General features: G+C 44.7%; 2 protein-coding genes across 8 annotated transcripts in view; one reads left to right on the top strand and one right to left on the bottom strand.

Annotated features, from left to right (window-relative positions):
- Nucleotides 1–15807, bottom strand: part of LOC309361133 (zinc finger protein 711-like) — a 72005-nt gene extending 56198 nt beyond the window's left edge. For 6 of the 7 annotated variants that reach the window (XM_081896082.1, XM_081896084.1, XM_081896088.1 and 3 more), the window contains exons 1-3: nt 15520–15807; nt 5175–5276; nt 573–1097 (exon numbers count right to left, since the gene is read on the bottom strand). In XM_081896082.1, coding sequence (XP_081752208.1) covers nt 573–1097; nt 5175–5259 — 610 coding nt within the window. In that variant the 5' untranslated portion in view covers nt 5260–5276; nt 15520–15807. The remainder of the gene's footprint in view (nt 1–572; nt 1098–5174; nt 5277–15519) is intronic. The other variant, XM_081896087.1, reaches the window with a different exon arrangement.
- The window catches only part of LOC309361223 (uncharacterized protein), a gene marked incomplete at its 3' end in the record, with an annotated part of 497879 nt that overhangs the window by 459121 nt on the left and 10892 nt on the right, over nt 1–27866 (top strand). The window contains exon 2 of the mRNA XM_081896152.1: nt 21975–23604. Within this exon, the coding sequence (XP_081752278.1) occupies nt 22206–23604 (1399 nt within the window). The 5' untranslated portion in view covers nt 21975–22205. The remainder of the gene's footprint in view (nt 1–21974; nt 23605–27866) is intronic.

Raw genomic sequence — 27866 nt, 5'->3', positions numbered from 1 at the left:
GATGCATCATTCCCATGGACCTCTAACTGTGAAAACAAAATCTCATTATATGGGTTGTATTAGAGCCACGTGTGACAGAAGGCTCTTCGATTTAGCAGGTGTTTTAGTGGAAAGTAGGGTAGTGTCATTTTTTTCAGACTCCTCCATTGTCTCCCAAGACAGAAGGAAGCCAACTCAACTCTTTCCTCTGCAATCTCCTACAAGCCCTCCAAAATCAGCTCAAAAGAGTTGGGGAACCCTTTGGAATAGTGAAGTATGTAGTGTGTGTGACTGTCAGAGAAAGGAAAATTTGCAGAAATCCCTTCACTCCCATTCTGGGCCATGGAAGCCTGTGCTAGATCCAACAGTCTTCCATAAGTGAGGGGATATGAGTGGATTTATGTGCACTAACTTACTTACTACAAACCACATTTAAGCTGTATTGACTTTTCGACTGGCATAACACTATTTCTGCCAAAATTTTACTGGGAAAATACATCATACTCACAACCAATTATATTTCATAGCCTCTCATCATTGGATCATTTCTAGTCTGAATAGTCAAATGTTGTATAAACCTTTACTTAACTTACAAGATATCATTAAGTAGTCTTCTGATGTGCTCTTGCCATCATCCTCATCTTCAGTCTTTATAGTAACTGTAGAACCAGGAATAGTGCCAGATGTTTGAATCACAGTTTCTGTATCTGAATTGGTTACAAGAACCTCTTCTGAAACCATTGTGGGAGAGTCAGATCCTGACACAGAATCTTGTACCACATGTTCCAAATGTCCATCAGGACTCGTAAGAAGATCAGCCACAAAAACCTCATCAGGAACGCCAACAGTTTCTGCTACTATATCTGAAGTCAAAACATGATCACGGGTATCTAGTGCTTCTTCAATAGATACATCAGCTTCCAATACAGATTCAGGAACTATCACCCCTTCTGTAACATCAGCTTCAGTTATGATATCAGGTCCTTGGACAACTTCTGTGGCTAAGCCATGATCAAGGGTGATCCCATCTGTGACAAAATTGGAAACTAGTACAGCTTCAGGAACTGACACAACAATATGATCTCCATCAATGTGAGCAGTACCAGTCATTCCAGCCACTATGAAACAATTGTGAATGAGATAAAGCATTAATAGTTGCATTGCTGTAGCATAACAATTAGCATCTAAGAAATACATCCTACGAATATGACATAAGAATCAGAGACCCAGGGTGTATATTTTGATTTAATTGTTTCAAATATTAATGACATTTAAAGTTCAGAAAGATAGAACACATCACTGAATAGTTTTTATATATGGCTCCTGTGCACCTACATTTTATAACGTTTTATAACCCCTGTGCTCTTGAGGCCATAAACAAGAAACCCCATCTAACCCTGAAAGTGGCACAAATGATCATTAAGGATGTAGTTCTAATTAACATTGGAGTGTAAATCCAAACATATCCTTGAAGCTTCCTGGGAGATAGGTGAGGCAAGGAAAGTGAGATAGAGAAAGGAATGTAAACAGCCCTGCCAAAGGCCTAGTTGCCAGGGTAACGGTGATAGAAATGTAACATTTGAGGCCCAAATGGTCTGGGCACTTGGAACACCCAAAGGTAATTGCGGGGGAGCAGATGGCAGTATACATACAGTTGCAATTCAATCCCCATGGCAAATCATGTTTATCATCAAAATTTACAGACTTCCAGCTGTTTGCAGTGAGTGAATCAAACAAAAGCAATTGAAATAGCTCCACACAACAGATGCTTCAAGTGGTTTCCCGAAATGCAGCTGAAATTGCAACTTATACTGGCTTCTCTAGTCTTGCTATTATTCAGCCCCCTGAATAGAATCCCTCACAACAGCACAAATACAACAGGTGTTGTCTCAAGCACACCTGATGCAATGAATCAAGGGTTTCATTAGTTGCACCAGGTGTACTTGAGGGGCAACACATGAAATACCTGAGCTGGCTAGGGGGTTGCAGAGTGTCAAATTTGGATGCATGTTAGAAATATGGCTAAGTCAAGAGAATGGTTCAAGAGAACATCACCCATCACAAACAAGGAGCAGCATACAAGAACATAGCGAAGGCACTGAATGTTCCTAAAGACACCATTGGAAGCAGAGTTTCCAAGTTCAAAGTTACGGTGGTTACACTACCTGGATGGGGCAGAAAAAGGAAGCAAACTGCAGCAGAAACCACATTTCTGAGAAGACAGGCTGGGAAAAACACTTGAGTGACTGCAAAAGAGCTGCAGCAAGACTTGGTGGTAGCAGGCAGTGATGTTTCAGTGAGCAAAGTAAGGCACATATTTCTTGTTAGTATTTCATGCCTCCGATGCTGCAGATGTGATTGGTATAATTCACATGCCTGTCTGGGAAGAGTGTGAGAACGGAAGACAGTCTTATGTCTTCCGCTATGTGTACTGTTACACTGAACTTTTGCTTTTGACCTGTCTGTTCTCTCAGAGCTGGAGAGAAAGGCTGCAATAATTCCTTTGTCTGTATGTAGTGTGTAAATAAATACGCAGATTAGCTCTACAATGTCTCGTTCTTCTTGCTGTTATGCCAGAAGATTAGTGTGCATATATCAGTTGATATATGTAGCTGAAGCGCACTGAAGAAGGTGAATGCCTTTTCCAGAGCTGCGAATACCGGAGGGCGCTCACAGTTTGGGGGCTGCAGGGGCACTCCAGGGCGTTTTCCCAACAGTTAGCACCTCCCCCCCCCATTAGGAAGGTCCACTCTTGGAGACTGATGTATCCAGTGATCAATGCCTCTTTAAGAGAGGGGGTGGTCCCTGCCTGTTTGTAGGAGGAAGTGGTAAAACCACTCCTTATGAAACCTCCCCTGGATTTGGAAAACCTAACTACCAGCCACTTGCTAATCTCCCAGTCCTGGACAAGGTTCTGGATTGAGTGGTCGCAGACCAGATCCAGATGCTTTTGGAAAAAACTGATTTTCTGGATCCATTTCTTTTTTTATCAGAATAATTACCGGAGGACGCTCAGAGTTTGGGGGCTGCAGGGGCACCCCAGGGCATTTCCCCAACATTTCTATGCCAGAACTCAAAGGCGTACACCACTGCTGACCCAAAAGCTCAAGAAAAGTTGGCTCCAATAAGCTCAAAATCATATAAATAAGCCACAGTAGTTTTTGGATTCTGTTCTGTGGAGCGATGAAAAAAAAATTGGAACTTTTTGGCCCCATGGATCAGCGCTATGTCTGGAGGAAGAAGAGTGAAGCACACGCTGAAAAGAACACTCTGCCTACAGTGAAGCATGGTGGTGGCTCGGTGATGCTCTGGGGCTGCTTTGCATCCTCTGCCACTTGCAGTTTGCAATGTGTGGAAGGCAGGATGGATTCATTGAAGTATTGGGAAATCCTAGGAGGAAACGTCATGCTGTCTGTGAGGAAGGTGAAGTTTGGGTGTCACTGGACCTTCCAACAGGGCAATGGTCCCAAGCATACCTCAAATTTCACCAAGGTTTGGTTGCAGAAGTAGTCCTGGAAGCTTCTACAGTGGCCATCAGTGTCACCTGACCTGAACCCCATAGAAAATCTCAGGTGGATTTGAAGAAGGCGGTTGCAGCACATAAACCCAAGAATATTGCAGTCATACCTCGGGTTACAGACACTTTAGGTTGTATGTTTTCGGGTTGCACACTGCGCCGAACCCAAAAGTACCGGAACGGGTTACTTCTGGGTTTCAGTGCTCGCAGATGCGCAGAAGCTCAGGAACGCTGCCAGAAGCTGTTGTCTGGCAATGCATCTAGTTTGCAGTAGGCTGTAGCAGCAAAAGGCTCCTCTACTAAGTACTAAAGACGCTTGCCATGAAAGGGTTGAATAATAGTGAGACTGAAGAAGCCAGTGTAAGTTGCAATTTCAGCTGCATTTGTATTGTGTATTTACCATCTCGTGACCTGTAACCTTTCTTGATGCATGTAGAAAATTTAACAATGTTATATTTTGATGTTTTATGACTCTGTGTGCTGTGTCTATAAAACTCTTGTTCTGATGCTGCTCGTAGCACACCTTTTTCTTAACTGGATAGAACCACCATGTTAAGTTGAGCTCTGTCCTATTTGCAATAGCTATAATAAAAGCTGGGTTCCTCCTGGATGCTGGACTTAAATTAATTTCCTGGTTCCATGTTTTATTTAAAAGGTGGTCCCTCACCTGGGTAACAAACAAAGTGGTGTAGACGTAATTTCAGTCTGGTAAACTACTCTACCTTCCAATACATTCAATTATAGTTTTAAGAAGTTATGATAGCTGAGCCACTAAGCTTCAAAAGATCCCCATAGGTAGCTCATGTTATTGTCTTCTGAAGGAAAGGATAGGTTAGGCTGGCAGTTTTTTGATAGCCATATCTGGTCCATTCTAAGTACACACACACACACACACACACACACACACAGAGAGAGAGAGAGAGAGAGAGAGAGAGAGAGAGAGAGCTCACTGAGCCTGTTTCCGTCATACCCTTTTGCACAGCATTTTAAATGTGTTTGTGGGAGGGGGAGCTGTTGTTTGGTTTTAACTATTTATGCTTTTATCTTGTATTTTTATCTTCTGAACCACCCTGAGATCTTTTGAAGAAGGTTGGTAACTAAGTAAATAATCTTAAGATCCGCTGAGCTCAGCTCAGTCAGCTAGGTTCTGGCTGAGCTGGGAGAGATACAATAATGTATCTCTGGCTGTGTTGGGAACCTCCTGGATGAAAATCAGCTGGATCCTAACCTGCTCATCCCAGTGGAACTTACTATAGGATTGCTCTCCTAGTATACAGAATATGATTAATTAAAACAAAAAATTAACTCTCAATTGCCATCCAATACTGAAGCTTACATTATTTCAAAAAATAAATACAGTAGTATTATAAACAATAATTGTTTGGGCATCCTTTTGGCAAGCTCAAAGTAAAGATAGCACCACTCTACCATACACATCCCTCAAGCCTCTGGTCTACTAAAGCAGCAAGTTGGCAGCAGTGCAACATAGAACAGGTTGTCAAGAATGCCAGCCAACCCCTGTGCTACAGCCAGGCCTTTACGTCCTCAGGCTCCTGCTTAGTAGTGCCAGAAATGCCTACTTCCTGTGTCATGTTTGGCACCTATGCCACAGGTTATTTATTCATTATACACTGCAAAAGATTAACAAGCATGAGTTAAAAATGAAAGGTCGTTTTACCAAAATCCTGCATAATCATGGTGTGAGGCATTTTGCATTCCTCTGTCTGCAACCCAAGACTTCCACCACCTGGATCCATAATCATCTATGCTCATCCACAAACTGTGAAAAGAAAAGTATATAGAAATTACTACTTGTACTAAGATAAATGTCTTAGAATGATGCTTTAGCACTTAATACAGAAGTCAATGCAAGCCGAAATTAGCAAGCACATGTAAAGTTATCTTATTACTAGATTTCACAACAAGCGCAAATATCAGCATCCACCCCCAGCATCTCGTAGTAGAGCAGAGAGAGAACCCTGTTTGAAATCCTGGAGAGCTGCTACCAGTCAGTATAGACCAGGGGTCTGCAACCTTTAAGACAAAAAGAGCCACTTGGACCCGTTTCCGAAGAAAAACAACAACTGGGAGCCGCAAAAACATTGCAACATTTAAAACAAATATAACACTGTATATATTGTTTCTTGCCTTAATGCTCTATATGCAGGATTGTGCAGTCAGCTGTAAATCTCAAGAAAAAAGGACAAATTAATAGCTAATTAAAATATTTAATTTACAACCAGGTAACCAGGTTAATGGGACTTTTGCTCCTGAACCTCAGTGCTCAGTGTCTGCACATCAGGGCTGTAAGACGTCACCTTCATTTTCACACAGGCTTGCAAGCTGTCATCTGTGAGGCGTGATCGATGTTTGTTTTTAATATAAACAAAAAAAAATTCCTTCCTGTAGCACCTTAAAGACCAACTAAGTTAGTTCTTGGTATGAGCTTTCGTGTGCATGCACACTTCTTCAGATACATGTGTATCTGAAGAAGTGTGCATGCACACGAAAGCTCATACCAAGAACTAACTTAGTTGGTCTTTAAGGTGCTACAGGAAGGAATTTTTTTTTTGTTTTGACTATGGCAGACCAACACGGCTACCTATCCGTAACTGTTTTTAATATAGTTCATGTTGGAGAAGACCTGCTCACATACATATGTGGAACCGAAGATCGACAGGACTCCAAATGCATACTTTTTCATGTTTATATATAATTATATAATTACTTAACTATTTACCAATTTCAATTCAAATTAGCCCTGTTTTAAAAGTAGGAATCAGAAGCCGACAGTAAGCCGAGCACCCCAGTTAAAGAATAGCTATGCGTTTAAAATTATTGTTGTTATTGATCTACGTCAAGTTTTATTTATTTATTTATTTATTTTATCTTATTTTGAATATTATTATTATTATATATATATATATATATATATATATATATATATATATATATATATTGCGTTCAACTGTTTTTTAAACAGAAGGGGTGGGCACTGTAGGCAGGGGGCAGTAACTGCCCTTGCTCCTGATCAAGCAAATAAATTTAAAGTAACCACTAAATAAAATGAGTTGGCCTAATGAACCAACTTCCAGTTAATTTAAACGGAATTAAGTAATTAAATTGGCCTGCAATAATAAATACTGTTTCTTAATTAACTAACCAAAGGACTTAAATCAACCAAATGAATCTAATCAATTAAATTAAATTGATATACAATCAGAATCCAGCAGCAATTGATCTGCCCTTTCTCTTAGTCAACCAAAATGAATTTAAAGTTCCAACCAAATGAATTAAATTACCAAAATGAATCCACACTCGATAAGCTTAAATACAATTGGAATCAAGCAATAAGTTGACTACTGAAAGCACTTATTAAAGCAATCAAATTAATTATATTTCAGGGTTGCATATATATCCTTGGAGCTAAAGCCCTAATTAAAGCGCTTTAATATAATAACACTCAGAGTCAAATCTCTATGAGCTCTTAAAATGCTTAACTTAAATAACTTGTTCTCTTCCAATCCACCAATTGAGCATATATTGTCACTTATAAAGCCTGAGTATCCAATTCCCACAACAGAGTGCCTCACCTAAAATGGCCGCCGGGCCAAACCACGTGGTTAGCTCAAAATGGCGACCGCAACTTCCTGGTTACCAAGCAACACAGCTATCAACTTCCTGTCCCTGGCTGCCAGCGTCCTGCCTCTGTGTCTGATCCAATCATAAGCGGCTTTTTGCGTGTTTCCGCCCAGAAAATGCGCCTCCTCCCCTCGCCTCCGCCCCGGAGCCGCAGCAAAGGAGTTAAAGAGCCGCATGCGGCTCTGGAGCCGCAGGTTGCCGACCCCCGGTATAGACAATATCTGGCTAAAAGGAACAATGGTCTGACTCAGTATAAGGTGGCTTCCTATGTACCTACCAGCAGACCAGCTGAGGAATAAGAAAGTAGACTCAGTTGCTATTTGGATGACAGGATTTGCAAATAATAGCGTAACCAACCTACAAACATTTATAAATGAGTAACACTTCAATTTATAGTAGTATTCTAAGCATGTCTACTGATAAATAAGTCCCACTATGTTCAGGGAGGCAAATGCCTTAGCAAATCTATTTCAGATTGCAGCCTAACACAATGTTAGTTATAGAGTCATACCATGGAAGCTGAATGGAATCCATTCCAGAAGTCCGTTAGACTTCCAAGGTGCGGATTCGGATTGGCTACAGGAGCTTCCTGTAGCCAATCAGAAGCCGCAGAAACCCCGCCGGACGTCCGGCTTCCAAAAGAACGTTCGCAAACTGGAACACTCACTTCCGGGTTTGCGGCGTTTGGGAGCCAAAACATTCAACTGCCAAGGCATTCGTCAGCTAAGGTACAACTGTACTGAACACAGTAGTAAGTACCCAGATAGTAGGGCTGTTTAATAAATCGCCGTATCATTGAATATGGTATTGAAATAACATCATGGTAAGTGCTTCAACAAGGCAATATGCTGGTGAACAAAAGGTGGCGACTTAACAGCTTCTCAGGGCTCAGCTGAAGATACTTTACAGATATTGCAGGCACTGTGTCTCCAACTTTGTTTCCTCTTTCCCTCCTCACCAATAAGAAATGATGATTACTCCTTAGACAAACCAGCAAACTTTTTCAGCTTCACTGGTATCTTTCCACTTAGAGCTCAGCTAATTATGCACAAATGGGACACAGGTGGCGCTGTGGTTTAAAGCCTCAGCACCTAGGACTTGCCGATCGAAAGGTCGGCGGTTCAAATCCCTGCTGCGGGGTGCGCTCCCGCTGCTCGGTCCCAGCGCCTGCCAACCTAGCAGTTCGAAAGCACCTCCGGGTGCAAGTAGATAAATAGGGACCGCTTACCAGCGGGAAGGTAAACGGCGTTTCCGTGTGCGGCTCTGGCTCGCCAGATGCAGCTTTGTCACACTGGCCACATGACCCGGAAGTGTCTCCGGACAGCGCTGGCCCCTGGCCTCTTAAGTGAGATGGGCGCACAACCCCAGAGTCTGTCAAGACTGGCCCGTACGGGCAGGGGTACCTTTACCTTTACCTAATTATGCACAGCCTGATAAACAAAGAACTGGAAAGCTCTTCTTTCTTTCCTCACCTCCATCCTACTTTATTGTCCCATCCTTCTATATCCAGTAAATTAGTATTCTTTAAGATCATCCAATCCTTTCCAGTGAAAGGCCGTGAGGGCCAACCAAAGTTGTTGACCTTTTTTTTCAGGATTGAAGTATTGAAGTTGTTGAGCTTTTTTTCCTGATTTTACCCAAAAGATGTTGAGCTTTTTTAGGATTGAAGTTGTTGAGGTTTTTTTTAGGATTTTACCCTAGGAAATAAACTGCCACATGGGCTGGATTAAACCGACTGGCGGGCCGGATTAGGCCGCCGAAACAGACTTTGGACATGCTTTAACCATACAAAACATGCTGCTTCGTAGTACAACCTAAGGTCTGGCAAAGCGAAGCCACCTCTTTCTTTTAAATCTGTTAATAATTTACATTTTATTCTGGGTTTCTTACCTTGCCAAATGTAAGATAAAGATAAAAAACCAAATACCTGTGCCATTCTTTGAAACAGTTAAGTCCATTAATAACTGGAATGGTTTGAAAAAGGAACAACATTTTCGGAAGGACTACCATTTTAATTGTAGAGATTCTCCCCCATAAAGACAGTTTTAATCTATTCCAGCTCTCTAGCTCTTTTTTTATACCATTCCAGGCCTTTATATAATAATCCTTATAAAGATTGATGTTTTTCATAGTAATCCAAACTCCTAGGTATCTGGCTTTGTTCATAACTTTTAATCCTGTCTCTTTTTCCAACTCTACTTTTTCTTGTGCATCCAAATTTTTCACCATAAGTTTTGTTTTTTCTTTGTTGATTTTGAAACCGGATAATTGGCCGAATTCGTTCATTTTCTCCAACAGTTTTAAAATACTTTCTAATGGGGTTTTTGCTGTAATTATCAGGTCATCTGCAAAAGCCTTGACCTTATAGGATCTTTTTCAGATTTTATTCCCTTCTATTTTTGGGTCGTCCCTAATTGCTTTTAAATGTGTTTCTAACACTGTTATGAAGAGAAGGGGAGTCAGTGGGCAGTTCATTGTTTATAATCAGTCTAGCCCTTTGAAATGTATATATTGCTTGATGTTGTGGCAGGAACCCAAAACAAAGAAGGACTTACAAAGATTCTTGGGGTTCGCCAACCAGTATTGTAGGTTTGTGCCTGCCTATTCAAGACTGACTGCACTGTTCACTGATTGCCTCAGGGGCAAAAAAAACCTGCCGGTGGACAAATGATGCGTGACGGGCATTCCAACGTTTAAAAACCATGTTCTCTTCAGAGATGTATCTGGCACATGCAGACCCTCATCAACCACTAATAGTGGAGATGGACGCTTCAGATAGGGCAGTAGCGGTGCTGCTGCTACAAGAGGACATAGAGGGCAACCTTCGGCCGTGCGTGTTCCACTTGAGAAAGCTGAACCTTTCTGAGAAGAACTACACAATTTGGGAGAAGGAACTTTTGGCAATCAATGAAGCCTTTGAAGTGTGGAGACATTTCCTGGAGGGAGCTCTGCACCAGGTAGAAGTGCACATGAACCATTGGAATTTGGAATGTTGGCAGGCGGTGAAACAGTTGAATCTGAGGCAAATTTGATGGGCAGTTTTTTTTTATAGGTTTGACTTCAGAGTCAAGTATGTGGCCGGGAGCCAGAAACAAGGGGCAGACGCCCTTTCAAGGAAACCTGAATACCAGGAAGAAGAATCAGTCTTGGTATACAGGCATATCTTGACACCGAAACAGTTGCAGTTGGCGGCAGGATTAGTGAGAGACGAGACAGACTTTCAGCGGCAGACGAGAGGATGCTTTCCCCAGAGACAAATTGAGGGCACTGGAGGGAGATAATAATGATATTGAGGGTTTTTCAGAAAAAGAAGGACTTTTGTACAAGGGTGAGACTCTCTACGTTCCAGCAGGGGACCTTAGAGCCATCGTTCTGCATCAATGTCATGACAACCCTACAGCAGGTCCCTTTGGTCAGTACAAAGCATTATACCATGTGACGAGACAGTTTTGGTGACCAAGGGTAAGAGAAGATGTAAAGGATTATGTGCAAGCTTGTAAAACGTGTCAACAGGCAAAGAGACCCAAGGAAGCCTCACCGGGCTTACTACAACTGCTACCTACCACTTAAAGAGCCTTGGGAAACCATTGCTATGGATTTTATAACTGATCTACCAAGGTTGCAGCAACAGACAGGAATTTGGGTGATGGTGGATTCCCCCCCCCCCAAAAAAATGGCCCACTTCGTGCCTCATAAAAGACTCCCAACAGCCCCCAAAACAGCACAGTTGTTTGTAGATCATGTGTTCAAGTTGCATGGACTTCCCCGTCAAGTGATTTCAGATCACAGAACCCAATTTACCTCACAGTTCTGGAAAAAACTCATGCAGTTGCTCAAAGTGGAAATAAGCCTTTCCTCGCCCAGGCATCCAGAAACGAACGGAGAGTCAGAGAGAAGGAACACAACGTTGCAGCAATACCTACGTTGCTATATTAATTACCAGCAGGACAATTGGGTAGTTGGGTAGTAGTGCAAGCAAGCACTACTGGATTCAATGAGGCTTACTCCCAGGAAAGTAGAAGTTTAGTTGATCTCAGTAAGGCTTATGCATGCGGATTCCACTCAGACCTCTGAGTGGGGAAGCAGATGCAACTTCGTACAGTGGTACCTCAGGTTAAGAATTTAATTCGTTCTGGAGGTCTGTTCTTAACCTGAAGCACCACTTTAGCTAATGGGGCCTCCTGCTGCTGCACGATTTCTGTTCTTATCTTGAAGCAAATATCTTAACCCGAGGTAATATTTCTGGGTTAGCGGAGTCTGTAACCTGAAGCATATGTAACCTGAAGTGTATGTAACCCGAGGTACCACTGTATTGTCTGGAATATAAGACGCACCCACAAATAAGCCACACCTTTAAAATTCAAGGCTTATTTGTGGTATTACTGTAATGTACTGTACTGAACAGGGGATGGGGGGGGGCGATGGGCGCCCACTCCCCAAGCTGGCGTCTGGTTCCGAGCGTGCTGCGTGTCTGCCTCCTAGCACTACTGCCCTGAATGGGGGACAGCCGACGATCGGCTCCGAGCACACAGTGTGCCCACCTCCCAACACTACCACCTCGTGGCACTACCTCCCCAAGGGAGGCTTGGGAGCGGCAGGCAAGCTGTGTGCCGTTGCCCCATGCCCCCGGGCTTCTTTCCCCTTCCCCTTTCCTTACGGCAGCTCTGGGGAAACTTGGCAGAGGTGGGCGGGCTGTGTGCCATTGCCCCATGGGCTGATTCCGGGGGGCAGGGAGCAGTGCCGCTTTGCTGCAGCCTCCCCCCTTCCCCTTTCCTTACAGTGGCTTGGGGGAGGCTTGGGAGACGCAGATGGGATGGGCGCAGTTGTCCTGCACCCCCGACGGCCCTCGTGAGCAGCTGTTTCAGCAGCGATACCGTAAGGTCGCAAATATAAGCCACACTTTTAACTTTTCACAATTGGAATTTGGGGGGAAAGTGTGGCTTATATTCGGGCCAATACGGTATATTATATGGAAGTTTATTTAATCTTTTTATTGAATCTACTACTTCCTTACATGTTCAGGCCCTCCTCCGCTGCAGGGAGCCTCAAGGGCCTCAGCTGCTGCAGGGAAGCGTGGTGCACCCCCTGCCTGCTGCAAGGGGGTATAGCCTGACTCCCTGCTGCCAAGGGGAGGTGTGGCAAGGCCCTCTGTTGCTGGGGGGAAGCATGGCACACCCTCCACCACTTTGGGGAGGTATGGTGGGACTAGTGTTAGAAACTGAGATATGAAAGCTAGGAGCTAAATGGCACCTTCAACCTAGGTTATGAGCATAACAATGGAATGTCCAGGCACACTTTTTTTTAACAAGAAGAATACAAAATTGAAAATGAATGAACTGCAGCTAAAATTTTATGTTCATTTTTCACATGGTTTAGCCCACCCCCCTAATATTCTTTAAAGGGTCTCTTCTCCAGTTCCTCCTTTCCTTCCACCGTGCAGTTTTTATCTGAAATCTTAGGTGCAGTACTGCACCCAGAGCTCAGAAATTGCTCACCCTAATGAAATTCCCTGTCGCAAAATGCACCTAGAACAATGGGAGTTTCAAACACTGGGTGAGACCCTCAGCCGGCACAGGGAGGCGCAGAAAAGCCCTCTGCTGCTGCAGGGAAGCACGGTGAACCCTCCACCACTTTGGAGAGGCGCATCAAGACCCTTTGCTGCTGTAGGGAAGTGCAGCACACCCTCTGCCACTGTGAGGAGGTACATTGGGACCCTCTGCTGCCACAGGGAGGTTGAGCAAGGCCCTCTGCCGCTGCAGATATATAGCACTTGATATATCAAGATATCGTAATATTTAGCTGGTGATATATTGTGATGTTGAAAACCAGATATCGCCCAGCCCTACCAGGTAGAAATACTAAGTGAGTTGCATCCAAATGTGTTCCACCACTCACTGAAGGCTTTTCAAGCCACTGGAGGCTTTCATGAACAGAAAATGGTGGAAAGCAATTTTTGCCAACTACCCTTCCCTCTGCAGTCTCCTCAACTTCCACACAATTCTACTCCAGAAGGTTAGATGAGCCTTTGGAACAGTGTGGGAGGGGGAAGGAGGGCTGCAAGAGGAAGCAAAAATGGCGAAAATGGCTTCCCTTCTTTCCATTCATGAAGACTGTACTGGAACAAAAAGCCTTCTGTGAAGAACACCATACGATAGGTTCATTTAAATTTTATAATCACAATTTTTGACAGCTAAGGATTTCTGTTGTTGTTTTTACACATTTAGTGTGAATAGTAAAAAGTGGTGTAACAGGTGTATAAGACTACTGCAACAAGAAAAGGCTGGAGCAATAATCTACCACCAGGTAACAAAAGACCACCTCAGGTTCCTGTAAACGTTCCTGTAAATTATTATTTTGAAATAGCTGTGATTCACTTCTGAATATCCATTTCCAATTGCAGGGTGTTTAGAACTTAATAGATTATGAAAATCCATTACATATCAGTACGTACCATAATACTACATTAATTCAGTTTATGCATTGTACCGACTCATTTTATATTTTGTTAAAATCCTTTACTGCTGTAGTAGACAACACATTACAATTTTGGGGTTCTGTTTTTAAAAAACTTAGCACTTTCTTAATGACATCAAACACATGAATTTCTTAAGTCTCTTGGATAGGCATTTTAACTCACTTTTAAGTTCCCCAGAATTAAAATAAAAACATTTTTTCACTCTTCTGCAAATGCAGTGCTCAATTGCCCAGTGTGTGCAAACTGTATTTACTTGGCTCCATTCCAGTCTGGCTTTACGACTGTTCATGGCATAAACTGCCTTGATAACACTGAGTTATGACATTTATCTGGAGAGAGATGCAGGGTGTGCCACCCCACTCATTCTCCTTGATCTCTCAGCAGCTTTTGATACTGCTGGCCACAGTATCCTTCTGGAGAGGCTCAGAGGAACTGTGCTTCAGTGGTTCCAATTCTACTTACAGGGCCATTTTCAGAAAATAGTAATGGGAGGCTACTGTTCAGCACCATGGGTGTTGCTCTGTGGTGTCCCACAGGACTCCATCTTGTCCCTCATGCTCTGAAGCCTGTGGGAACTGTCATTAGATTTGGAATGAAGTTTCATCAGCATGCAGATGTCACCCAGCTCTATCTCTCTGTTCCACCTGCATCGGGAGAGGCAGTTGAGGTGGTGCTTAGAGGTGGTGGTGGTTTGCATGTGGGCCAATAAACAAAAGTTGAATTTTGAAAATACAGGTTGTATGTGCCCCAAGTCCTCATGAAGTAGGCTGTAGTCTATATTATTAAAGTTTATGCAGTAGATGCATTTAATCTTAAAGAAGCTGAAAGACTAAGCTGGGTTTTTTTGGGGTAAACATGTGCAAGTAAAGGCAGCAAACCACTGCAAACTTAAAAACACATGGGCAAGTCCCAACAAAACTTAAATGTAAACACACAGAAGGGGTCAGACTGTTTCTGGCTGGAAAGAGCTCTCCCAAACCAAGTCGTGGGGCTCAAAACGTAAATTCTTTTTTTCCAAAGGCTTCCAAGGTGGCGGCTACTCAATAAAGGGGATGGGGAGCCTTGCGCTTGAATGAGGCGGAGACCCGCGTGCCTATATACACACACAAAACGCTCCTCTTCCCCTCGCTTCCAATCAGCGCCCGTGACGGGCAAACAATAAAGCGGCTCTTTAGAGCGCGGGTAGGGCAAAAGGGGGGTGGGGTTGTACCCATCCTTCCCAGAGCTAGTGTTGCACGGCCGAGGAAGGCAAAGAGCCAGCGATGCCTCGCGCGGGATCTGAGATAAGACATGACGACGAAGGCTCCCATCAGCTGTGGGCTGTCGGGGGAAAGAGGAAGGAGTTTTCAGCCGACAACTCCCCTGACAGCCGCACCGCCGGCGCTTCCTTCTTCCCCTGCACACTTTCCGTTTTGTCTTTAACATCCCACAGTACTATAAGGCGCAGAAGCGAGGTTTGTCTAGCGCTACAACCACTGGCTATTAGAAGACTTCGGGGGGAGGTGTGTGTTTTCTAAAAGTTGAATAAGGCAGAGGAAGAAAAAGGCCTCTGTAAGCTGTGCTTCTCTGTTATCTCTGCCGCTGATTCTGACAGCCGCCATTTTGTTTGCCGCCATTTTCTGGCCGCCTCTCGGGGACAGCTACAGTGCTGGGTCGAGCCGCGCGGCGGAGTAGAAGCCGAATGCACACTCGCGCCCCTCTGGTTGTAAAGCCCGAGCGGGTTTACATGTGAAGCGGGGAGTAAATTTAAAAAAGTGGTGTGCTACGTGAGTGTTGGTAGGCGTTGGGGCCTGTTCTGGGGCCTAAGCAGCCTGGCACCTCTCCCACACATCCGCCCTTTAAAAAAACAATTAAAAGTTTCAACAATCCCCTTACCGCGATTGAGCACCCCCCACCCACTCCTCACCTTCGCTTGGCGTGCTCCTGCTCGAGCTGGAGGAGTGGAGAAAAGAGGACTTGACTGCCGCTTTCCGAGGTTCGCCAGGTCCGAGGCCTGCACTAATCACAGGCTAAGCTTAGGAAATTGCAGGTGAGCGAGAGAGCGAGCGGCCTGCTCACTCGCAAACCCACACGCACATCCCCCCCCCCACCCTTTATCCCTTCTTCTCCCCCTCCCCCCAATACTTAGCGACCAGTCTTTGCTAAAGCAAACGTCACAAAGGAGCGGGGATCAACCTCTTGTGCGCACCGTTCTTCTTTCACTTGCACCGCCCCCTTCCCGACAGTGTTCTGAGCACGCGTAGCAAAGTTAATGAAGTTAGCTGTGCCCATGCCTTCGTGCCATTAGTGGGGAGAGAAAGGGAGCTGGAGCAGAAAAGCAAGCTGAAGGCTCCTTCATTTACTGCAGTGGAGGAAAATGGGAGAGGAAGGAGACCGACAACCAAATGCATTGAGTGCTTGATTTTGCGTTTCATTTTATCACGCCATTGTCAGTCCGAAGGTAGGAAGGCAGAATCTGCTCTTGACAAAACTCCAGAAGCATGAAGAAGATGGGTGGTTTTTGTTTTATTTTTTAGGGAAATAAAATTAATTTTAGTTTTGAACCCTTTATTAAAAATGAGAAGTTAACAGGTATTGTTACCAGAAAAGTGTATTACCAGAAAATAGGGGGGGGGTGCCTTTAACAGCCCAACTCCCCTTTTATGGGACTCAGAGCATAACTGAGTAAAAGTATCCACAAACATTTTAAAGTTAGATGTGTGAATACTTAATGTAAGTTGTACTAGCAGGGACTTTGGTTCAATAATTGTGTTCCAGTATTGGAACTGAGGACATTCAGATGTTTCCCACGTAATCCATAGTTCAATGTTTACGTCACTGATGATAGAATCTGTTTCACATGCTTTGTGGAATGCTTGTACCTGTAGACAGTTAAAGTAACTTGATGAGCATATCAATATCTTTTCACATATGATAATGTGAGGCAGGATTCTGCAACACCAGAACTAACAATACCAGTTATTTCCAATTGTTACTAATTCAGTTAATCCACTGCAAATTAACCACTTGCCAAGTAAGTTAATGACCATCATTTCACTATGAAGGCCACACTTCATGAATATAATGTGATCCTCCCTATACTTGTCAGGAAACTTCTACTGCAGTTCCTTTCCAATTGCATATACAGGCATTTGATTTCCATTTAATTTAGCTGTTGCCATTATTATGATATCCATAACATGACGTACCATTGCTGGTGTTGCAATTTTGTCATTTAAAAGTGGAAGCAATGCTGCATTACATTTTAGTTTCCCTATACCAGGTTCATTTTTTGCATGAAAAGCAGCAAAGAATACTCAAGGTACTTCCTCCATTCTTTGTGTGTCTTGATTATGCATTCTCTCCAGGACAGAGTTTAGCCAAGGATATAAAACTTCCTTGGGGCGAAGGCAGGATTGTGATCAATGTAGCATGGATTAACAGTTGGCAAACGTAGGTCCCTTGTCACTTTACCAGCTGCAGGAAAAGTAGTGTAAGATTCGGGGAGGCAGTTGACTATTTTCTGGCTCCTCTGCAGGATATGAATGCTGTCGTCATCATCCTCCATATCTACTTCATGTTGAGGATGCTGAATAATTGTAACACTTGAACCATGGAAAGAGGTTACGGCAATAGATGATTGATCAGTATCTATTGTTGATGTTACAAAGATATTGAGACACTTTGCAGGCACACACCATTTTTCATGTATTGTTTACCAGTACATTTCAGGCATAGGCAAACTCAGCCCGCCAGATGTTTTGAGACTACAACTCCCATCATCCCTAGCTAACAGGACCAGTGGTCAGAGATGATGGGAATTGTAGTCTCAAAATATCTGGAGGCTCAAGTTTGCCTATGCCTGGTACATTTGTTACTGTGGCTGATACTTCTTGCACTCGAGTATATGTAACACTCAGGCCCTGATGAGACAGTTTATAATTTTCTTCTTCTTAGTGACAGCCTGAATCATGAGACCTATATACAGTGGGAGGACATACTGATGTATGTTTTGGTTAGGAGACTTAGTTTGGTCAGAATCGGGTATATAATTCCACATTTAACACGTAAGTACACTTGGGACGCAGGTGGCGCTGTGGGTTAAAGCCTCAGTGCCTAGGACTTGCCGATCGAAAGGTCGGCGGTTCGAATCCCTGCGGCGGGGTGCGCTCCCGCTGCTCGGTCCCAGCGCCTGCCAACCTAGCAGTTCGAAAGCACCTCCGGGTGCAAGTAGATAAATAGGGACCGCTTACCAGCGGGAAGGTAAACGGCGTTTCCGTGTGCAGCTCTGGCTCGCCAGATGCAGCTTTGTCACGCTGGCCACGTGACCCGGAAGTGTCTCCGGACAGCGCTGGCCCCTGGCCTCTTAAGTGAGATGGGCGCACAACCCCAGAGTCTGTCAAGACTGGCCCGTACGGGCAGGGGTGCCTTTACCTTTACCTTTTACACTACTTCTAGTACGGGAGCCACTATAGTCTCTAGAAGGCCATGAAAATTTGTTCCCCGGGCTTTTTAGACTTGTCTACCAATGTGCTATCTGAACCAAAGTGGTGCATTGTTGCCTAATGTGATTTTTTTCCCAGCTCTCCCACTCAACTTATTTTATGTGCATCCTCTGAACATGTGGTGGGACACAGGGTGGCACAAAACAGATGTATGGAGGCATGGTTATTGAAAAACAGTCCTTGTTTCTGCCCTAAAGCACTCAAATTCTACTTCATATCCTCCCTAAGTGGTGTAACTTTATGCATGTGGGGGGATGTCCTGGTGTGTGCATGTGTTCATGAAGAGGTCCTCATACTGCAGGTTTCTAAAAATAGGTTTTTTTTTTAGAAAAGTAGAGCATCTGGATAACATTACACAATGGCATTATGCAGAAGTTAGCTAAGAGGAATAGATGAATTCCCTCTTTCAAAACTTTGGTTTTCCTTATCAATTGTTATTGGCATCTTTCTTTTCCATTTCTTAATCTGAAGGTTTATACTTTACACTGAGCAGGAAGGAGCATCCTTCTTATTTTCAGCTTTTCTTGGTTCCCTAGATTGCAGATTTAGCCTTCCGCATCCTAACTCCTCAGCATTCACCTTTTTATGAATCCCTGTGAAGGGCTTTCATTTGCTTTCATTTATCATAAGCAACTTCCCATTTGGCACAGGTGTTGACATATCTTGAGAGAAATGTATTCACCTTGGCATTTCTGTAGGAGTTTTACATTGGCTGTGGTCTTTCACTTAAGGGATATGTCATTAGCTTGCTCTCCAAAAGGGATGGAAAAGGCTAATTTGTACCTTGGGCACGTTGTCTAATTTACAGGGGAAATCCAACTGGAATTTTATGTGGCCCCATGGTTTTCAAATCTTGAAACCCAATCCATTAAAAAAAATACTAAAATTGGTCCATATTAGTGATTTTGATTATATAGGGCACACACACATAGTGACATATGGGCATGCACCATTTTCCTGCTCAATCAAAGCATACTGTCTCACACGGTTTCTGAACCTTCTTCTGGGTAAAAGGGACAGGGAGAGATTGGTACAAGTACAGTGACAGGTGAAAACAAAGAAATAATATGATTACCAAGGAACCTGTTTAAACCTTTGGAAGGGTTGAAGAGTATGTGGAACTCAGCCTGCATGTTGACGTAAAACACTTGGGTGCAAATCAGAGTATCCCCTTAAGTTTCTATGTCAGCTAGTTGCTCTCAGACAGAGAGCCAAAGATACACACAGGGGTATTCACTAGGCCTGGGCGATACATCGATATATTGCCCAGGACCAGTATGAGGAACAGACCATGATGTTGGTTTCACTCAGCAGCATATCGCTGGTGAAACCACCACCACTTCTGAGTGGAAGCTGATGGAAGGCACTCCGGGCCACTGAGGCCACCCGAGCCTTGAGCAACAGCAAAGGATCCAGGAGTACCCCCAAGCTATGAACCTGCTCCTTCAGATTAAGTGTAACCCCATCAAAAGCAGGAGATCTCCCACTCATCTGGTCTAGGGAACCACCCACTAACAGTGCCTCAGACTTATCTGGAGTTAATGATAAATAATGAAATTACAGAGGGATTTGATATCGAGAGAAGGGTTAGACAGGGATGCCCCCCAGCACCACTGTTATTCATTACGGCGCTGGAAACTCTTCTAGGAGCATAAAAAAAAGACAAGGAAATTAGAGGGATAAATGTAGGAAAACCACTGCTACAAAGTTAAAGCATTCGTGGATGATGTGATTATAACGATGGAAGCACCATTAGAAAGTATTCAAAGAACCCTAGAAAAAATGAAGGAATTCGGCAAGGTTTCGGGTTTTAAGTTGAATAAAGAAAAGTCGAAACTATTGGCAAAGAATATGGGAGAGAAAGACAGAGAAGAGTTAGAAAAAACAACAGGGTTAAAAATGGAAGGTAAAGTGAAGTATTTCGGCCTTTGGATAACAAATAAAAATATGAACTTATTTAAAGACAACTATATAACATTTTTAATATGTTTTGAAATTTCCCTTTCCCTTTAGATTTTTTATATATGGGGTGGGATGGATGTGTGGGTGGGCTTGGGAATTTGTTAGATTCCGGGTTGGCGCCATCGCCGAATGGCGGACTCCCTCCGAGCGGGGACCCTTAAAAACCACGGCCACGGAGGCCGTGGACATGGAGACTCGGCTGGCACCGCTAGCGCCCTCCCGACTCGTGAAGGAGCCTTTTTAAAGGCTACGGATCGGGTGCCGGGGAGAAGCGTGGTGCTTTGAGTCCACCGCTATCCCTGCCGAGCGAAGCCGCATGCCATCCGGCGGAGAGCGCTGACTTCTTCCATTGAGAATTCGGATTTTAACAACAACCCGTGAGTAATTTGGAAACTGGGTTTAAAAGGAGAAAAAAAAAAGAAATTTTTTTCGGATTTGGCACGAGCGGGGGGCATCCAAAAAGGAAGTCAGTCCCCCCCCCCTACTGTAAACCTTCCAAAACAAGGACTGGGAAACCAAGGTCCAAAAAGAATTGGATTGCTGATAAAAACTAAGAATTTCACGATGGGAAACTACAAGAACTGTGCTGGAGGAAGAATGGAGGGAGAAGGAAAACGTAACCCCCCCCCCCTGGGAACCGGGGTGATTGAGGAGAGAGCCTGGCGAAAAGCGAAGGAGATTTTGACAGCTGTCAAAGTCGGAAATTCAAAGAGGACTTTAGTATGAGGACTTTGCTGGTTAATTTTGTTACAATTGGTTACAATTTGTTAAAACTCGGATACAAAATGGCGAAAACATGGATAACAATCGGACTTTTGGATTAGAGAAAACAAAGTTACAACAACCCCCCTAGAGGAGTTTCGGGACATTACAAAGAAGGTCGTAAGTGGAAAAATACCATCGGAATTTTACAGGACTGGTTATCTTCTGGGAAAGCTGCAAAACGGAAACAATATTGTGTCTACAGGGGGCTCAGCCAAAGGAGACAATAGAATTTTCTATTGAAGAAAGGAAGGGACTGAACGCAAGTTTTTGTTCCTGAATAACAATAACTCCTGCAGACTTACTAAACTTCTGAATTAGAACGTTTTAGCAGCGGAACAAGAGGAAACTGGACCATAACTTGGAAAGAACAATAGGGGGAGTTTTATCAAAAGATTTGAAGTTAAATGGTTGCAAAATAATTTTAAAAACAATTATAAAAAGAAAAAGCCAACAAGGAGTTGGGGGAAAAATTTGACTTATGGACTAAGAATTCCAGGCAGACAACAAGGATTGGTGGTCAGGGGGAAACTAAACCGGGGACGGGGGGGGGGGGGAGAAATAGAATCCAAAGGCTTGTCAACTATTTTCTGGATTGGCTTTTTTGTTTATCTACTATATTTCTTTATTTCTTATTTTCTTATATTTCTACTGTGTGGGGTGTCTTTATTATCAAAAAAAGGGAAATTGTGGAACGGAAAGGGGGCGGGCCCTGTGGAGAGAACTTTTGTCTTTTATTAAGTGTATTGATGAGGATTGTATAAATTTAAATCTAAATTTGATTAATGGTTTAAACAAACTAAGTTTTAATTCGAATTGAGAGCTTGTGGAACCAACAATATGATAGGGGAATATGGTAGGGGTGGGGGAAGGAGGGAGTCCCGGAAAGTGGGTATATGAAAATAAGGCTTTGAATGTACTTTAATCTTTTCTTTCTGTATTTCTGAAAATCTTAATAAATATTATTATAAAAAAAAGGGAATTTGTTAGATTTTGATGAATTTGTAATTTTTGTAGTTTTTATTTGTATTGTTTTATTGTTTTCTGGGTTGTTTTTGTTTTTATTGTTTTAGGCTGCGAAAGAATAACATTAATTGCCATCAATGGAGGCTACTATGAGGCTTGGGATTGCTACCGTGGAGGGGCGAGGGAGGTATGGCGGTGGGGGCAGATGTAATAGGCGAAGGGGATCGAGATATGGATATGCTCGTACCCCTTCCAATCTGTGCCCCATCCCTAGGGACAAGGGTAGGGTGAGCAAGGATTACTCACCTCCGTCACTGGTGCTGTGCAATGCCAGGTCTATAGGCAACAAAACCGCCACCCTGCGCAAGATTTCTTTACCTCGCAGGGGGTCGACCTGGCTTGTGTGACGGAGACTTGGATGCGCGAAGGGGCAACAGTTACCTTACGAGAGATGGCGCCCCTGGGTTTCTCCGTCCTCCACCAGTCACGGACTGTGGGCCGGGGGGGAGGGGTGGCATTATTAATCCGGGAAGATTGTCCTTTCAGGGCTCTACCATCGCCATCGATCCCCGGCATTGAATGTGTTGGCCTAGTGTGGGGCTCCGAGGAGAGCTTGGCTGTTTGGCTGGTGTACCGGCCACCTAGCGCACCAGCAGCCACCCTGTCAGGCCTATTGGAGGCGGTGGCTGGCTGGGCCTTGGAGTTCCCTAACCTATTGGTATTGGGGGACTTCAACATCCATGCTGATGCCACTCCCTCCTCACAGGCTCTGGACCTGGTGTCTTCCATGGCGACACTAGGGTTCTCCCAGTTTGTTTCGGGCCCCACACATCAAGCAGGCCACACGCTGGATTTGATCTTTGGCGTAAGTATAGATGTGATCATGTCTCCTTCGATGAAAGTGCCATGGTCTGATCACTACGCTCTGAAAGCCAGGATTGACTTTCCACCCCCACCCTACTTAGGTGGCGAGCCAATTTGGGCTCGCCCGCAGAGGCTGGTGGACCCTGATAGATTCCGTCAAGCCTTGCGGGACCTTGCTCCCCCTGGCGACTCATTGACTGAGCTTGTTGAGGGCTGGAATACCCAGCTCCTGGCAGCCATCGATGAGATCGCACCTAAGCGCCCTCTGCGACCCCGCAGAAACCGGGCTCCCTGGTTTACCGAAGAGCTCCGGAAAATGAAGCGGGACCTCAGACGGCTAGAGCGAGTATGGCGGGGTGCCCGTGACGGAGCCTCAAGAACATCTTATAGGGCTTTTATGAAAACCTATGAGATGGCGGTGAAGGCTGCTAAGAAGTCTTACTTCTCGGCCTCCATTGCATCCGCTAGCTCTCGCCCGGCACAATTATTTAGTATAATCAGGTCTTTAACGTCCCTTGAGGGACAGCCAAATTTAAATAACAATTTGGCACATAGCTGTGAGGCATTTGCGAGCTTTTTTGCGGAGAAGGTCTTGTTGCTCCGCCATGACCTCCCTGCCAATTTGGATACAATAAAGGAACTGGAGGTCCCTCGACTGTCCTCGGGTCCAGTATTGGACCACTTCGACCGGATATCCCCAGCCGATGTGGACAGACTCCTCCGAGCTGGAAAGCCCACCACCTGTCCTCTCGACCCGTGCCCGTCTTGGCTGATTAGAGCGTGTCCAGACGAGGTGCGGGCCCTCCTGGGGGATATCATCAATTTGTCCCTTGGCATGGGGACATTCCCAGGGGAACTGAAGGAGGCAGTGGTGCGCCCGCTCTTAAAGAAAACATCATTAGATCCTTTAGATCTATCCAATTACCGCTTGGTTTCGAATCTTCCGTTCCTGGGTAAGGTGATTGAGAGAGCGGTTGCAGAACAGCTTGGTAGGTTTCTGGATGAAACATCGGCTCTGGATCCATTCCAGTCCGGCTTCCGCGCGGGTCATGGGACCGAGATGGCGCTGGTTGCACTAACAGATTATCTTTGTAGACAGCTGGATCGAGGCGGGTCGGGGCTGCTGATTCTTCTAGATCTGTCAGCAGCTTTCGACATGGTCGATCACGAACTCCTGGACCACCGCCTTGCCGACGTGGGGATCCAGGGCACAGTCCTTCAATGGCTGTGCTCGTTTCTCTCTGGTCGGGGACAGAGGGTGGCGCTTGGGGGGGAATTGTCATCGCACCACTCCTTGGTGTGTGGAGTACCTCAGGGTGTGATACTCTCTGTGGTGGACCTCCCCAGTAGAGGCAACCTCGACACTCAAGAATAATGCAAGAAAACTGTGGCCAGCCTACAAAGAGTTAGTGGAAGAAATGAATGGAAAACCAAAATTAAAAGTTTATAAGGAATTAAAAAAAGATGGGAATAAATTGGTTGGAATATTTTCAATTGAAAGCGACTTTTGAAAAAGATACAAAAAGCAGAGGGTTTGAAAATAAAATATAGTGGTACCTTGGGTTACATACATTTCAGGTTACATACGCTTCAGGTTACAGACTCCGCTAACCCAGAAGTATTACCTCGGGTTAAGAACTTTGCTTCAGGATGAGAACAGAAATCATGCAGCGGCGACACAGCGGCAGCAGGAGGCCCCATTAACTAAAGTAGTGCTTCAGGTTAAGAACAGATCTCCAAAACAAATTAAGTTCTTAACCTGAGGTACCACTGTATCAAAGTTAGATAAAGAAGTCTTACAGAGTAAACAAAAAATACTTACAAAAATGTATAAATTATTAAATAATGTACAAACAGATCAAAAAATCAAAAGTAATAATATGTTAAGGTGGAAACAAGATTTAGGTTATGAAATTGAATACAAAGATTGGGTTAAATTTTGGGGGGGAAATATAAATTTTACAGCTTCTTATCAATTGAAAGAAAATTTCATGAAGATGCTGTTGGGATACTGCCAGGGAGACATAGGCCATCATGCCTCCACGTCGCCTCCCAGTCTCCTGTGGAAACAGTATCAGTCAATTAGCGACACAAGCCTCAGAAATAGCTGTCCACATTCCAGGACTCGTGCACGCCCTTTTTGCAGAGTTTCCACAATGAAAGATTCACCCAGGAGAGCATATTCTACAGATTTATTCAACGTTGGTCAAAACAAAGGAAAAACATGACTGCCTGCCTCAGTGTCGAGGCAACAGACTGAAAACAAAAGCTATATACAAAACAGAAACTTCCTGTGAGCAGGAAGTACGCAGGCTTGTGACACACAACAGCCTCTCCCTTTTTAAGGTGGAACGGAAATATCCTAACATCCTCCCCCTTTCCGTGTAACCTGTAGAACCTGTGGTTCAACCCAATTGCAACCTCTGTACATAAACATTAAGTTGTTCTCTGTTAACAACCTTAGACAACAGATCAGCAGGAATTTCATTTCCTGGCATGTAGGACACCTGAATGAGTCCTTTCTGAATACACTCTCTTGCACGATGTAGCTTAATCTGCAAGTACCTGGTTCTTTGCTTGTAACTCTCTGAGTTCAGCAAAGCCAAACAGGATCTATTGTCTTGGTACACTTGTATAGGACATTTCACAGAAACTCTGATGTCCTTAAACAGTTGCATCAACCATTCACAATCCATGAGTGAAAATGACAGAGCATTGAGTTCTGCTTTTTTCACATCTTCATCTTCCTCTGAGTGACTCTGGAAAATTCCCACATTTCCCCTCACTTAGGATTGTACTCAACACTCTTTGTGAACCTAATGGACTTAGAGTCAGTCATCCATACCCTGTATGCACCTTTTTCATACCCCATGAACAAACCATGTGCCCCACGCTTCCCAAGCTTGCTGCTCTGTGGGGTGTGGACCCACATGTCAGAACCAAAGATTCTCATGTGCTTGACGTAAGGTTTCTTACCAAACCTCTTCTCATAGGGAGTACAACCAATAGGTGATGACAGTCTGCGATTATAACTGCAAACAAACAAGTTCAAAGACTCCCCCCAAAACTTCTCAGGGAGATTGGTATAATGCAGCAAGGTTTTCAAGCCTTGAAGCAATGTTTGATTTGTTCGCTCACAAAGTCATGGAGGATCCATGGAGATCTAGGCGTTGAGAGGTTGTGCTCAGTCAGGAAAGCTTCAAACTGCTGAGAAGTGAATTCACCGCCTCGATCAGTAAACAAACAGCCAATACGTTTACTGTGAGCATTCTCCAACCATGCACAGAACGCCTTGAACCTAGGAAACACTTCTGATTTCTTTTGGAGCATAAACACATGAATGTACCTGGAAAAAGAATCAATTAAAACCATGAAGTACCGTATTTTTCGCTCTATAGGACACACTTTTCCCCCTCCAAAAATGAAGGGGAAATTTGTGTGCGTCCTATGGAGCGAATGCAGGCTTTCGCTGAAGCCTGGAGAGCGAGAGGGGTCGGTTAGCACCGACCCCTCTCGCTCTCCAGGCTTCAGGAAGCTATCTGCAAGCCTTCGGAGCGCGGCGGGAGTTCCTGCCGGGCTCTGAAGGCTTGCGGATAGCAACCTGCAGCCCGAAGCCCGGGGAGCGCAGCGCTGTGCACCCTGGGCTTCGGGCAGAGTTTGGTGGTTATAAAGTTAAACTCCTTGGTGTCCTGTATCTGGGGAGGGGCCCTTACGCAAGGCCGTGCGTCACAGTCTTTGTCTGTGAGTTGGTTTCAGTTTTAGGCAGAGAGACGCTGCAGACAGACAATGCAGACAGTCTGTGTGTGCTTTCAGCACAGGAAAGATGCCAGAAAGTTCCGGTGGTGTACAGATGATTTACTGCTGTAAATAAACACTTTAGAGATAACAAAGAACTGTCTCTGGACTTGATTTATCCCTCTATCTCACACGGACAGCAGGACCGCTGCGACTCTGCATTTTCTGCCCAGGTCGCCCCAGCAGATGTTGAGCAGCGGGAGCGCGACTGGACGGCAGATTTATAGCCACAGGTTATGGATCTTACGTGTTTCCTGCCAAGTGTGAGTAGGGAGACAAGCAAGGCTGCCAGCTTTGAGCTCCTGCCAAAGGGAAAGGCAGTGGGAGAGCGCTGGTGAAGAGTGGAGCCAAGAGGAGGCTGCTTCTTCAAAGGACTGGCTGGCTAGCAACGCGTGAGTACGCTTAAGCCCCGGGGTGTGGAAAAATGGCTGCTCTGCAACCGCAAGCCCATGAGACTTTTAACGTGCCCTTCAAATGCTTGAATGGTTCAAATTGGGAAGACTGGAGCAAGCGCATGTACTACTGGCTGGAAGGAAAACAGCTTTGGGAATGTACGCAGGCTGATCCACTTATTTCTGGGCCCGGAGCTGCAGCTGGAGAAGTTGAGAGGGCTGCAGGGGCGGTGAGGAAAGACAAAAAGCCTGTGTCTCACGTGGTGATGGCGATGGAGGCGTCGCAACTCCCTCATATTGATGGCTTGCGAACTTGTCACCAAATTTGGTCTGCTTTGACTAGAATACATCAAAGGACCCCAGCTGGGGCAAAGATCCATGTGATACGTTCTCTGTTTGAGAAGAGGCTGTCCCCAGGGGAATCGATACGGGACCACATTGCTCAGATGCTGACTATTTTCAGCAAGCTGCGTCAGCTCAATGTACCCTTCCCAGACGAACTAAAATCTTATTCCCTGTTAAGCTCTTTGGACAGGAGTTATGAGAACTTGGTTCTAACGATGGAAACGATGCCGCCGAACGATTTAATGATTGAATATATAAGCGGATGCTTGATTGATGAAGAATCGAAGCGGCAGAGGGTGGGAAGGAGGGCACAGGCTGCACCCCAAGAAGGAGTGGGGGGTGGCAGCCAGAGGCAGCGAAGACTGTGTAAAAGCTTTCACTTCCAAAAGATTCTATCGATGTGGCAGCAATACACATCTGGTACGCAATTGTCCGCTAGAGGCCCAGGAAGGCAAGGACACTGGCCGGAAAGGAATGTCAACAAAGCAGATAAGCGGCAGTTCCAGAGCCGGTTCCCAGCAGAGATGTGGGAAAGGAGCAGGCCAGGAGAAAAACAAGGACAAGTCGTTTTATCATCTCACAGCTGCGATGGTGTCTCTGGGAAGCAACAAAGGCCCCAGTCGGGGGGGGAGTGTTGCTATGACAGCGTTGGAAGACAGCCAGAGAGCCACTATGACTCTTGT

The sequence above is a fragment of the Podarcis melisellensis genome (genome assembly GCF_964234715.1).
Source record: "Podarcis melisellensis genome assembly, chromosome: W".
In the NCBI taxonomy this organism is placed as follows: Eukaryota; Metazoa; Chordata; class Lepidosauria; order Squamata; family Lacertidae; genus Podarcis; species Podarcis melisellensis.
Note: the sequence above shows the minus strand (reverse complement) of the source record. Positions and strands in the feature narration are given on the sequence as shown.